General features: G+C 46.6%; 1 protein-coding gene across 1 annotated transcript; it reads left to right on the top strand.

Annotated features, from left to right (window-relative positions):
• The first annotated feature begins 2608 nt into the window (after window positions 1-2608).
• CYP3A5 (cytochrome P450 family 3 subfamily A member 5) lies at window positions 2609-12433 on the top strand. The gene is made up of 13 exons (NM_001001751.3): window positions 2609-2737; window positions 5299-5392; window positions 5705-5757; window positions 6838-6937; window positions 7415-7528; window positions 7784-7872; window positions 8591-8739; window positions 9187-9314; window positions 10011-10095; window positions 10258-10418; window positions 10848-11074; window positions 11528-11690; window positions 11810-12433. Exons 1-13 carry the CDS (start codon window positions 2667-2669, stop codon window positions 11900-11902), a joined length of 1527 nt encoding a protein of 508 aa, NP_001001751.2. The 5' UTR covers window positions 2609-2666; the 3' UTR covers window positions 11903-12433.
• Window positions 12434-13212: the final 779 nt, after the last annotated feature.

Here is a 13212-nt window from a genome sequence, read left to right as displayed (position 1 = left end):
CTGGTCCTCTCTGTTCCCACGCAGTCCTTTCTGTCATATCAACATAAAACACCACCCACTGTGGGCTTTGTTTTCCTTTCTTATTTCATTTATTCATGTTTGCCAATAGCTCTTTCTCTTCCTAGCAATTCTTTCTCCTCCACACCTGTGCCCCAGTTGTAATTGTATTCCGCAGTGCTTTTCTTACCCTACATCATTTGGTTTCATGGCCTGTGAAAGAAATACATGCTCTCCCATGCTACTGTGCTGTCCCCTGTTGTTATTGCACAAGAAAACCCTCTTTCTCATCACACCTTGTTCACAACCTGGATTAGGAGCACTCCTTTCATTACACTGCAAATAAAAACTTGGTGTTATTTTGCTCTCCTGAAAGACATTAATCCATTAATCTGAGCTACTTAGTGGCATTAGAAGTGGAAAAGCAGCTCAGTTCTCCTTGGAATTTACTGCAATGTTTGGCTTTTTAAATCTCTTCCTCTCAGCCCATGGCAACGCTCAACTCCTCCAACCAGCCAGAGAGAGGAGAGATGGGGAACGGGACACTGGTCACATACCCACCGAGGCTGGGATCAGCCTTGGCTGGAGATGATGCCAAAACCCAGCATTTCTCCTCCTCTTCAGAGATGGAGAGCAGAAGCCTCCCTCCCTTGTCCTCCCCTCTGAAGGCACAAAGCCACCTCTGAAACACGACCTGCTCTGAACATCACCCAGCTTGTGTGCTCAGCAGTTTGGGGCAGTGTGGGTGGCTGGAAGAGGCATACAGGTTCAACAGAAGGTGAGCTGAGAGATAAGCCAAGCTCTGAACTGGACTAAAAACATGACATGAAAACCGGTCATTACTTCCTGGGTCACTGACTTTCATCTGCCATGGATTAGTCCTAAACTTATTTTTCTATCAACTTCCTCAAGGAAAGTTTGGTTGTTGTTGTGGGGTGTTTTTTTTTTTTTCTTTTAAATATTACTTTATTGTTTTAAAGGACAAAAAGCTCACCTGGCAGTGGCTATAAGATCCCAACTCAAAACCAGACACAAGACTCTACCTCTATTATTTCATTCAAGCTTTTCCAGAGACTACTCTCACCCTTAGGAGACACACACAGGGCAATGACTAAGGGTTAATTTTAGTGAGAACAGGGAGCCCTGCAGCAATCCTCTTCTGTGGATAAACGATATTATGTGGTTTCCTAACACAGTGAGTCCAGTAAATTCAGACGTCAAGGAAATGACAAAGCATGCAAAAGAGAATCCTGGGAAAACAGACACCACTGTGACGAATGCCTGAATGGGAAAGCACCCGTTCAACGACATGTACTTGAAACATCTCTGAATCAAGAGAGGCAAGAACCAACGCAGGCATGTGTAGCAATGGTGTGAACTTGTCTGTTCATGCTGGTGCAGGCTGCTTATTGCAAAACAACCTGCTCCTGAAGGTCAGAGCAGGAGTCAGGCAAGGGTGAAATGATATAGAAATGTTCCTGAGATAAATCAGAGGGTGTCTCTCGAAACGCCCCATGTCACCACATGAACTGCGATGCACTTACTGGTCAACCCAACATCAATAAGAGCAACATCCTAGGAGACAAATGCATCCCTAATGTGTACAGTAGCACCCAGCGTGTTCAGTGGGAACCCGATGTTCCCTCCAACAACAGCAGTTCTGTCAACAGGAAGTGAATTGCTCATTCTGGTGTTCTGAAAGAAGACCTAAGGCTTCTTCATCACACATCAGTGCAAACCACATCTTCTGCCACAATGCTATGACCGCTAACATCAAACATCACCCAAACGGCCAAACTTTCTCACCGCTGTAATCTCCTCTTATCCCATCCATGCCTCAGGATGTTATTAACTCTGTACCATTCTTATGGGGTAACCACTGCAAAATTAGTGTTTTCCCTTCACTTGTACCTTTTTGCCAACTGCTGCAGAGGATTTTTCCTGAGCCCCAGGCTGCTGCTTTGGAACTGATGGCGCTTTAGCTGAGATCTGCTCATCGCTGTGAAACAACAGCATTTCTCTTCCAAGATGCCCAGCAAGAAAAGTTGGCTTGTAAAGCCTTCATTGTCTACTGGAGCAAATGGAGCAATCAGATGCTGACCCACTATGAAAGGAAGCAGTCAGCGGTTGCTCTTCACAACACATACAGAAATACAGATATTTAAAACCAAATCTTAAGTTTTTCCAAAGTTAATTCAGCTGCCAGAAAAGATCTTGTCATGCAGCATACCAGTAACCTTTTCAGTTTCCTTTCCCTTAGCCTTTTGTAAACCAGCTCTGACACCTGCTTTGGGATTTACCTTTTCTTTGTAACTCGGCTGTATTTATTTTGGTGTTGGAGCCCAGGAGCATGACTCAATAAGAAGTCAGTCATCACTATCACAACAGGTAGACTAGCTGAAGTGCTTGGCAAGGCATGTTTTGAATAATCTGAATCACAGATATATCAACGAGGTGTTTATCTGTCACGTGGATTACAGTTCTGAGATTACTGCATTTATTACCTTTGCCTTTTTACTCCTCCTCCTTCGGGACATGAGGCCAGTCCCCACATCATGTGATTGGACACCAAATACTACTGGTTACAAAGCACTCCTGGTTCCTGCAGTCTGGGACAGATGGACAGACACATACGGACAGACCTCCAAGCCAACTAGAGGAACGCCACGATGAACTTTCTTCCTTTCTTCTCCATTGAAACCTGGATCATCTTGCTTATTTTTGTAGTCCTCCTGATAATGTAAGTAAAATAGACTCTATTAGTTCTGTGCATGTGACATTTTCCTATTCTTGTTGCTGTTCATTCTCATGCAAATCATCTGCTGCAGAGCAAGCAGGTAGGTGTGATTTTCAGTCTCTAAAATGTTCTGAAAACCAGGATAGGAGCCTGAAGACCATATGGATGAGTGGTCTTACTCCAAGGTTTGGAATGCGTGCAGGTACTTTTGCAATGTTTTTACTATGCATCAAGGCAATAATCAAATTATAACGGTGTCAAGCATTTGTTACCATGGATTGTATTTGCTGACATGGCTCACTGTCCACAGAAACAGCCTGAAGAAGGCTGTGCCCCTCCAAGTGAGGCTGTTCTGTGGAGGACAGCAGGCAGTAAATTATGCTACTGACAACCTGCAAAGGTAGAGAGCAGCAGCAAGGCACCAGTAGAGCAGCTATGGGACCAGTTCTCACCCAGCTCCCTCCTGGTACCAAGGTGCTACATGCAGGGGCACAGTGCAGAAATTCATGTGTATGTACCCAGGGGAACATCACCCACACCTGTTCCGCCTCAGCCCCTTGCAGGAGGAAGGAAGCAAGCCCAGAGCAAGCTCAGTTTCCTGCTCCTGGCTTTCCAGACAAACCCATCAGGCGGTTCCTGTGGAGGCAGCTGTGACAGCGAGAAAATGCTGTTGTACACCCAGCTGGTGCTGCTCATCTCTGCAGTGCAGGGGGTTGGCTGAAAATCCCCCTCTGCTGGGATGTGCATCATCTCCCCTGGAAGTCCCTGCTTACAAGACTGGACTGACAAACTTTGTAGCGCTGACAAGCCCTTAGGCAAGACAGCATGTTGCTAGCCATAAACCTTAATGATTAATGTGGTGCACACGAGCACAACCCATTTATCTGCCCTGGCAGTGCTCCAGCTGTGGTGGTTCAGTAAACTCTGCAACTTCTGGCCCTGTTTTTTGAACCCATTCCTGTGATTTGGAGCCCTCGCGAACCCACTGGGGGTAAATTCTTAAAAGAAAATCAGCCACCCTCATTACTGACCTAAACATTCCAATCCTGATAACTGTGGCGGTGTAGGACCACTGGCTGCCACACTCCCACCTGCTGCAGCCATTCGCAATTCTATTGTGGCTAAAAGGACAAAACTCAGATGTCTGTGCGCCGATATCTGAGCTAAAATAGATCTTCAGTGCCCATCAGCACCAGGAGGCCGCCTACAGACCTTGTATCTGTCCGGGGAAATGCTGTCCCAGTTCACACATGAGCAGTGCCCGGGCATTTCTGGTTCACTTCCATGGTAAGAAGATGTAATGATTATTCTCTGGCTTCATCATGAACAGCCCTTTTCTGCCTGCCAAAAATCACGTTTTAGCCGTAAGAGCATTAGATTGCGTTTCCCTGGCTATGTTTCAAGTAGATTAAGCCTTGCCTATGTTCCTATAGCATTGCGGGCCTTTGCAACCAGCCAAGTTCAGCATTCCCTGCTCCTCCTGCAGCCCCAGCTGCCCGTGAACATTACGAGTGAGAATTCATAAACATTTTATACTTTGCACTGAATTAACATTTGACAGAAATGTTAGAAATGGACAAACCGAGTGCCGACAAACATCCATTCCCTCCTTTTTGCCCACTCTGTTTGGACCACAGGATGAGGTCCAGCTACGTGCTGCAGCAGAACCTCTGCTGGGAACACTCATTGCATTTGGAGCTCCTATGTTTGGCGTAGCAATCTTCTCCATCAAAACCCCTCTATTTCCCCAGCTTTACAGCAAAGCTGCCCCAGGGCACAGCTGTGCTGCCACCACCTCTAAGCCCAAACAGGATCTCTGATAACATCCCTCTGCCAAACCTTTGCAGCTTTACATCCCTTCTGCAATGAACTGCTCGCTTGGGGAGCTGCAGCTCCTAACCAAAAGCAAATATTTTGAAGAGCTCTTTCAACACAGCCAAAGACGAGCTTCAAAGGGCTGCAGCCCAGGCCCTTGTTGAGAAACAGAAGGCCCCGAGGTAGAAGTAATAACTTTACAGCTGCCAAAAAAGGGTGCTTCAGAAGGAGGAAATCTGCAAAGCCGTCAATAAAATCTAAAGAGAACACTATCAAGAGGAGAATTCCTGATGCACCGCTGCGCTGGCGCGGGGCTGCAGGGAGGGAGAACAATAAATGAAATTAAAGTGCAGCTTGACAAAAGCCCTGTTTGGGACATCACTTCTGGCACAGCTTTGATTCCCCTTCAATGAAAACATGTGAGCTTGGTGTTCCTTCTCCCAGCTTTCTTTTCTGCCTCTCCGTCAGCTGGCAATGAGCTCCTCTTTTGCACGTTGCTAAAGACTTCGAGGTCCTGTTCCCACCAGAGCCCCCACGCTCTTACAGGGCACCTCCTTTAACCCCACACCGTCTCTCTGAGGATGCATGGCAGCAGTGAGCCCTACTGTGTTTGTTTTACCAGGCAGTAATCCTTTGGGCCACTTATATCCAGCTCCCGATTCAACCACCTCTACACAGAACCAAGGGGACATTGCCATAGCCCCAAGGCCACGGAGATGCAGCGCTCTGTTGTGTTTTCTGCCCCACAGATACGGAACATGGCCATTTGGGTTGTTCAAGAAGCTGGGCATTCCTGGGCCAAGACCACTGCCTTTCTTTGGGACATGCCTGGAATACCGCAAAGTAAGTGATCGCAGCCTCCCTGGCTTGAGAAATGCCTACAGCTGTAGCTGAGCAGATACACAGCGATGATAGGTTATCTCCAAATGCCAAGCTCTGCTCCAACACACAGGCTGTGCAAAGACCATGCAGAATGTGGGCTCAGGAGCACACATAAGCATGGTACACATTCATGTGTTCTCCACAGTGCTTCCAGGGAAGGGAGCACCAGAGGCAGCCCTCAGCATCATTTTGGAGATACTCCTCCCAACCACCAATCTCCAGCACCGTCTCCTCCATTGTGCCCTGAATTCATTCTTAAATTCCTTCCCACAGGGCTTCTTGGATTTTGACACTGAGTGCTTCCAGAAGTATGGGAAAATCTGGGGGTGAGTATTTGCACGAACCAAACACCCCTTCTTAAGCTAAAATCACAATCCATACAAAGGGGAGAAAGAAATCACTGTGGAAAGCTCTCTTTCCCTACAGCTCTGATGGTCCCAGTTCAGTGAGCACAGCACCGGTTGGGTGCACACGGGGCTCATGTTGAAGCATGGCATGCCCAGGGCTGTGCCGCCGTCATTCTATGCGGAAATTGCTTTGACCCATACCAGGAAGGCTGTTCCAAAGCCAATAACAAAAGGTCCTCACCCCTAAAAAAAATCAATAGCAGCATCTCTCATTATTTAAGGGGGAGCCTAGAACTGGGAACTCAAGTTCCTCTGGTTCCAAACAAAAATCACTGCAGCTCTTCCTCGTGCTGCTGACCCAGCCCTGCAAGCTTCAGCAGCTCTTGCCACTCTCCTGCAGACATCTCCTATGGTTTTCACAACTGCTGCTATAGCTTGGGCTGCAAACATACATATCTTCTGCAATGCACCCATTGGCCCCTATAGGAACTTACAACTTTGAGTCCGAGAAAGAGACCTTGGCATGAAAGGGGAAGATGCATAAATCTACTTAAATCTCTATTTGTTTCAGGAGAGCATTAGGAACAGGCAGCTTAAAAAGACAAAAACAAGGTTCAGGCTTTATCTCTGAGAGTATTTCAGTGCTGGCAGCCCAAGTCTCCAGACACCACATTCATGAGACTGGAAGGGGTCAAACAAGTTTCCTTCTAATACTGTAATGTGCTTAAGTGTCTGGAAAAACACAGGGAACCAAGGGAGAAAGCAAAGACACTTGCTTCATTTAGTATCTGGTCCTTTGATGGACTGATCCCTGCTCATTTCCCAGTGAACCTGGAAGGGGATAAGGCCCCTTCATCATTAACAAAAACAGATGGGAGATAGCCTGGGACTCCCCGCCCATCTCCAGTTTCTACATTTCTGCACTTTGGCATTTGCAGAACAGCGAGGCTAGAGATGGAAAAGGGTTTGTTTAACACATTCTCTTTCACAGGCACCAGCAAAGCCCCACAGCACAACTGTTTGGGGTTGTTCACCTCTCTCCTCTCTCCCCCCCACCAGGATTTACGATGGCAGGCAGCCTGCGGTTGTTGTCATGGACCCCCAGATCATCAAAACCGTGCTGGTGAAAGAGTGCTACTCCACCTTCACCAACCGCAGGGTAAGAGGGCAGCACTGCTGTGTACCACGCAGCCCAGACAGCAAAGCACAGGAGAACAACATCACGCTAAGTGTGCACAGGGCTTCCCAGAGGGGCTGTGGTTGCACTGTAGGGATTACTGCAAGCAGCCACTGTATGTCACTGTTCCCCTGCCTCAGAGCCTGGGGACTGCATAACCAGGCTGCACGCCAGCACTCCAAACACTGCTCACCCCTCTCTCTGTATCTGTAGACGCACATAGGATGAATTTGAGAGACTGTGTGAACCCATCTTGGGTGCAGGCTGTGGGCAACACTGCCAGGTGTGGGTGCACATGCACTCAGGCACGGGGCATGGTTGGATGCTTATACTGTATATGGAGACGGCACCTCAGTTTGCTTAGTGTGTGATGTATATGCATGTGTACACATCCCCATTCCTGCCAGGAAAAGCTGCAAACTTTCCTGGAGTTAACACCTCTCCTTCTTCCCCCTGCAGCGCACGGATCTAGCAGGGGTACTGAGAAACGCTGTCTCATTAGCTGAAGATGATCAGTGGAAAAGGCTCCGCACTGTGCTCTCTCCAACCTTCACCAGTGGGAAGCTAAAGGAGGTAAAACACAGAGGGTGGAGCTCACGCTAAATCAGAAAGTCAGGAGGCTGTTTTCAGGCTGAGATAGTCACAGGGGTCTGACTTCTTTGGCCTGTTTAATTTATGCCTAACACAAAAAGGAGAAAACAGACATGAAGTAAAAACATAGCAGAGAAATTGTATTTGCAAATATTCCTGAAAATCCCTGTAGCCTCTGTAAGCCTGCCTTCAAGGAGTAGAATGCACTGTAGCATCCATCTCTGCTTTGTGTTGCAGATGTTTCCTACAATGAAGTACTTTGGGGAAATGTTGGTGAAAAATATTCAAAAAAGAGTGGAAAAGAACAGCTCTGTCCCTGTGAAGGAGTAAGTAGCTGCTGGGAGCAGCAGGCTAAGCAGCAAGCTTTGGTAGCAGGCGCTAAGGCTCATCCATTACCAGAACAGAGATCGCTTGCTAGCAAACCTGGCCTCTGACACGAGGTGGGGAGCTGGCTGGGAATGCTAGAGGGAAAATTGAACTGGGATGGTAGAGAATTCCTGAAGGCAGAGAATTAGATGGGGGAAAAGGTGCTCCAGCCTCACCCTGTGTGCACAGAGGTCCACGATGACTAAATTCCACAGGAAAATCCACTTTCCCCCACATACACACAGAATCTATGCACTGTCTTCTGACTCTGCAGAACGCTGGGGCTGCCATGGGACTCCCAGCCCCACACCCAGCACAGGACTGCACCAGGTCCAACAGGACCAATTCCATGGCACATCTGAAGCCAGATGTTGCCACCCTCCCTGACAGACTAAGATTCTTGGGAGCCCCACAGTGTCCTTGCAGTCACCTGCTCGTGTAGCCATGTGCTATTCAACACCCCCAGAAAGTCCCATTTCAAACACATGCAGGCTGGAAACCAAACCTGCCTGAAAATCCATCCTTTTTCACCCTCAGTGCCTCCCAGTTGCCATAGGGCCAACTTCCATCTCAACACAGGAGGTCTTAACAAGACTTTAGACTGGAATGCAGCATAGGCACTAGGAAAAATATATTCACATCAAATATTTAACCAGTGTCTTTTCCATCTTTTCTCAGCTTCTTTGGAAGCTACAGCATGGACGTAGTCACAAGCACTTCCTTTGGTGTGAACATCGACTCCATGAACAACCCCAAAAGCCCCTTTGTCAGAGAGATGCAGAAGCTGACCAAGTTTGACTTCTTTGATCCAGTCTTCATCTTGTCATGTAAATGGCTTTGTGTAGAAAACTTCGGGTGTTGAGCTTAGCAAGCATACCAGACACCTGTGCATCTTGTAGATTAGCTAGCCGGCAGTTGCTTAGGTAACCTCACTAGTTAACACAGAAGACCCGATGGCTCTTGCCTTGTTGTTTCCTCACTGATAGCTCCACACTACAACTCCAGGAATGAGGTAGGTGCCATAGTAAAAGGTGGCACATTCTTTGTTTGTTTCTTAAAGCAAGGATTATATGCCCAGTTCACGGGAAGATGGGAGAGGGCTGGGTGAAGATAAGCTATCCCACGAGGGAAGAAACAAAGCTCAGGCAAAGAAAGAAAAGAAGGGAAATAATTTGTCATTAACAGGTCTACTTCCTCAGTAACACTTGCAGCTTATCTTATATGAGGTAGGGTTTATTTACGCTACGGAATTCCATCCTCAAATTGTTTTTCAGTTGTATGCCCATTCCTCACTCCTCTTATGGCCAAGATGAACATCAGCTTTTTCCCCAGTGATGCTGTAGATTTCTTCATGAGGTCTATTGACAAAATCAAGAAGGATCGTGAAAGGGAGACTCACACGGTAAGCAGCCATGAACTTGCTATCAGTTGTGGCAGCAACTTCCCTTTTCTCACTACACTCATATGAAATATCATCACTTCAGGGTGATGATACTGAAGATGAAGCCAAAGTCCAGCAACTTAGCATGGATTCCAGAGCTACTAAATTGTAAACACACTTTTAATGCCTTGGGAAAGGTCTCATTTGAACAGTATTGGCAGAGAAACACAGTGGACTTTGTACAGCCATGATCTGAGGCAGAATCCAGTTAAAGGCAGAATGAGATTAAGCCTGGGTTTGCAAAACTTGTGATAAAACAGCAGACTAAGCCACTTGTCTTCTTTGAAGATTAGGAAGGGGATAAGAGAAAGCAGAGCAGGCAGCACAGGGGCACTGGACAGCAGTGCTGCCCCTTGAGATTGTGCCGTGCCCTCCCCTCTCCCTTTTCAAACACGGAAAATGTTTCCCAGCAATTTTCTCCCTGTCAGAAGTTTGGATCCCTTTTCTGAAATTCCTTTTGAGACACCGCTTTCCTACCCAGTGCCTTCGTGAAAAGGGTAAATTGATTTTGAAATAGAATACAAGGGCTGTATTTTATAACAAGAAAGCCATATGCATGGTGGAGACGCTTCCAGTTTTAGAGCAGTGCCCAGGCTATGAGGGCTTTGAGCCCTCCCCATGGACCTGTCACCAAAGAAATTCTGCTCCTCTTTACAGGGCAGAGTAGATTTCCTGCAGATGATGATCGAATCCCAGAAATCAGACAGCAATGGGAGCAGCGATGCGAAGCACTCATATAAAGGTAACAGTGTCCACATGGTGGGGGAACAGGGTCTGCAGGGGCAAGGACAACACAGGGAGCTGTATCCCAAAAGAAACCTGTCCCAACCCCACCCATTGCTCCTTGTTCTTCTCTGGGATCATCAGCAGCATCTCTCATCTCTCCACATCCTTTCTCCTCCAGCCTTGAGTGACATAGAGGTCCTGTCACAAGCATTCATCTTCATTTTTGCTGGGTACGAGCCCACCAGTAACACACTTGGTTACCTGGCTTACCAGCTGGCCTTGCATCCTGATGTACAGCAGAAGGTGGTGAATGAAATAGATACCATACTACCCAATAAGGTAAGGGAATGCCAAATGATGGCCAAAACCTTCTGTCCCTGCTGTCCTCCTAACTCAGTCAGGACAATGACCTTAGCTCTGAAACATCCTCCTCTGGGGTATTCCAAGAGCTCCAAAGCACACACAGACAGCTCAGCCTTGTAGTGGTTTTCTTTTTGCAGCTGAAACTTTACAGACCAGTGTCCTGCACAAACATGTTTGCCATACTCTGCACCCATGAACAGATGGATGTGAATTGATGGGCATTTCCACCGCTCAAGGATAGAAAATTTAACCAACAATGCAATTTCTACCTTGCATTTCGTTCTTCAATGAGTTTGAGACATAGCTGGGGCAGAAAGGGATAGGGACACTGATTCCAGCACTCATTTTAGGAAAATCCAGTCCTCACACCAACGTACCTGATCACCTTTCACCCATCGTCCACAGGCTCCGCTCACGTATGAAGCGATAATGCAGTTGGAATACCTCGACATGGCCGTGAATGAAACCCTCCGGCTCTATCCTCTTGGAGGACGGCTTGAGAGAACCTGCAAGAGAGATGTGGAAATAAATGGGGTGACCATTCCAAAAGGAACCATTGTAATCATCCCACCTTACACCCTGCACCGCAGCCCCGAGTACTGGCCAAACCCAGAAGAGTTCAGACCAGAAAGGTACATAACTGCAAAACATGTAATGAAAAAGAGCAGAGATCCTGCTGCTTTTTCCTCACATAGTAATTAAGTATTAATCTGATTAGCTTCCTAATGGTGTTCTTCCTATCTTTTCACTAACAACACAAAAGAGAAATCGCAGGCTCATGGAAATGTCATTTTCAGAAGAAAATGAGCTTTGCAGTTAAGGCAGGGTTTCATGCAACGTAATCTCATTAGAAGAAGATTATTGACACCTCATAAGATCCTGTATATGGTCTTTAGGTTTGCTGAAGGAATACGCGTAGATAGCTGCGAGTCCATCTTTGTGTACCTTCATTGTTGAGACATGATAGCATAAAAATGAGTGAGTTTATGTAGGACACCAATGAGAGATCTCCAAACAGGTAAAGAGACTTATGTTTTTGCTATCTTGCTGCCTTCATTTTATCCCCAACATGTGTCGTTATCCAGGTTCAGTAAGGAAAATAAAGACAACATAGACCCATACACATACCTACCTTTTGGAGCTGGTCCCAGGAACTGCATTGGGATGCGATTTGCTCTCCTGACTCTGAAAGTTGCCATCACTGCTGTATTGCAGCACTTCACCTTCCAGGTCTGCAAAGAAACCCAGGTGAGAAACACAGAGACAATCAAATGGTACCCAATTAATGGCTGACTTCCCTTCTTTTCATCTCTACTCATTTCATTTCCCTACTTTGAAGTACTCTTTTCCCTCTCTCCCTGCTGTAGATCCCTCTCAAGCTGCAGTCGCTGGGACTCATGACCCCAGAGAAGCCCATCATTCTCAAGCTAGTCCCTCGGACCAACACTGCCAAGGCATAGAACACAACTGTGTCTGCTGTAGTTCCAGAGCGTCTAATGAGCCCTATGTTAACAAAGGGGTCACACACTGCAGGAGCACTCTCATACATGTACAGACAGAGAAATGCAACTTTAACTAATTCTGGAAGCAATTACTACATATTTACCAAATAACACGGCTGTCAGAAATGTAGCGTGGATCACTGGGCAGTGACAATATACAGCCCCCTTCATTTGATTGCAGAAATAGAGAAATAAATCCAAATGAGAAGCTGATCATCCACTCCCTTCTAAGGGGACTTCTCCATCTGGAAAGAAGGAATTATTGTTGCATCCAAGAGAAACAAGGTGTGATGGAAACACCAATCGCTATACCTTGCTGGGCAGGGACGGGTGACTTTCTTCTTGGTGTATTGATGCTTGAAATTTTCTGTGTTATAATTGAACCGACTGGTGTGAGACTATATCCTAGTTACCAATCCTCTCCCGTGCCATGTGTTAATTAAACTAAAGTGTGTACAAATACCGTCATTAAAAATGTTTGAGAGCCGCTCTGTGTTGTGTATAGCAGCTGATCACTTCCTATTTAAAAACCATATTCAGCCTCAGCCCTTGAAATTACCCATGTACATTGCTTTCCACTTAATTTAATGAATCTGATCCTTCATTTAATGCAATCAAGCCCTCCCATTTGTACAGTATTTTACAAACACTCCAACTCCCACCTCTCCATCTGATTAAGAGGGTGCCTCCGGTTCAGCACTGGCCAGACCTCCACCATGCTGGAGCTGCAGAAGACAGATTGCAGATCTGGAAGATGGGGACAGCACTGCAGGAGGACCACTGCTCCTGGGCATGGCTCGTACCTGCTGCCTTGCACTGCTCATATGGGAGCTCAGCCTGGTACGAGCAAACTTACACCATTCCAGACCACACAAACTGGGACTAAATACCAAAAGCCAAGTGAGAGGTTCTCCTGGATCCAGATTTCACATGTTATTTAGCCCTGGTGTATTGTGCTGGCTGTGATGCCTACAAACCAAGCAGGAGCTGGTCAAATGGGAAAGGTCTGTGAAAGATATGCAAATAGCCGAAGTTACCCCTTCACTTTCTCCTTGCATCCTTTGCTCCAAGGCATGTTTCTCAATCCACTTATTATGGTCTATAATTTCCTCTCATGCCCACATGCTTTTATCTTTAGTCTCCAGCAGACTGAACTGCAACGCGATCCAAATGCTACAATCTAACATAGTACAGATTTATTCAAGAATTAACGTCCTTTTAATGGTGACAGCAATTAACTGTTTGAGAGCAGACAGCCAACAGCTTGT

The sequence above is a fragment of the Gallus gallus genome, chromosome 14 (genome assembly GCF_016699485.2).
Source record: "Gallus gallus isolate bGalGal1 chromosome 14, bGalGal1.mat.broiler.GRCg7b, whole genome shotgun sequence".
Classification (NCBI taxonomy): Eukaryota; Metazoa; Chordata; class Aves; order Galliformes; family Phasianidae; genus Gallus; species Gallus gallus.
This window is presented reverse-complemented; position numbering and strand designations above follow the sequence as displayed.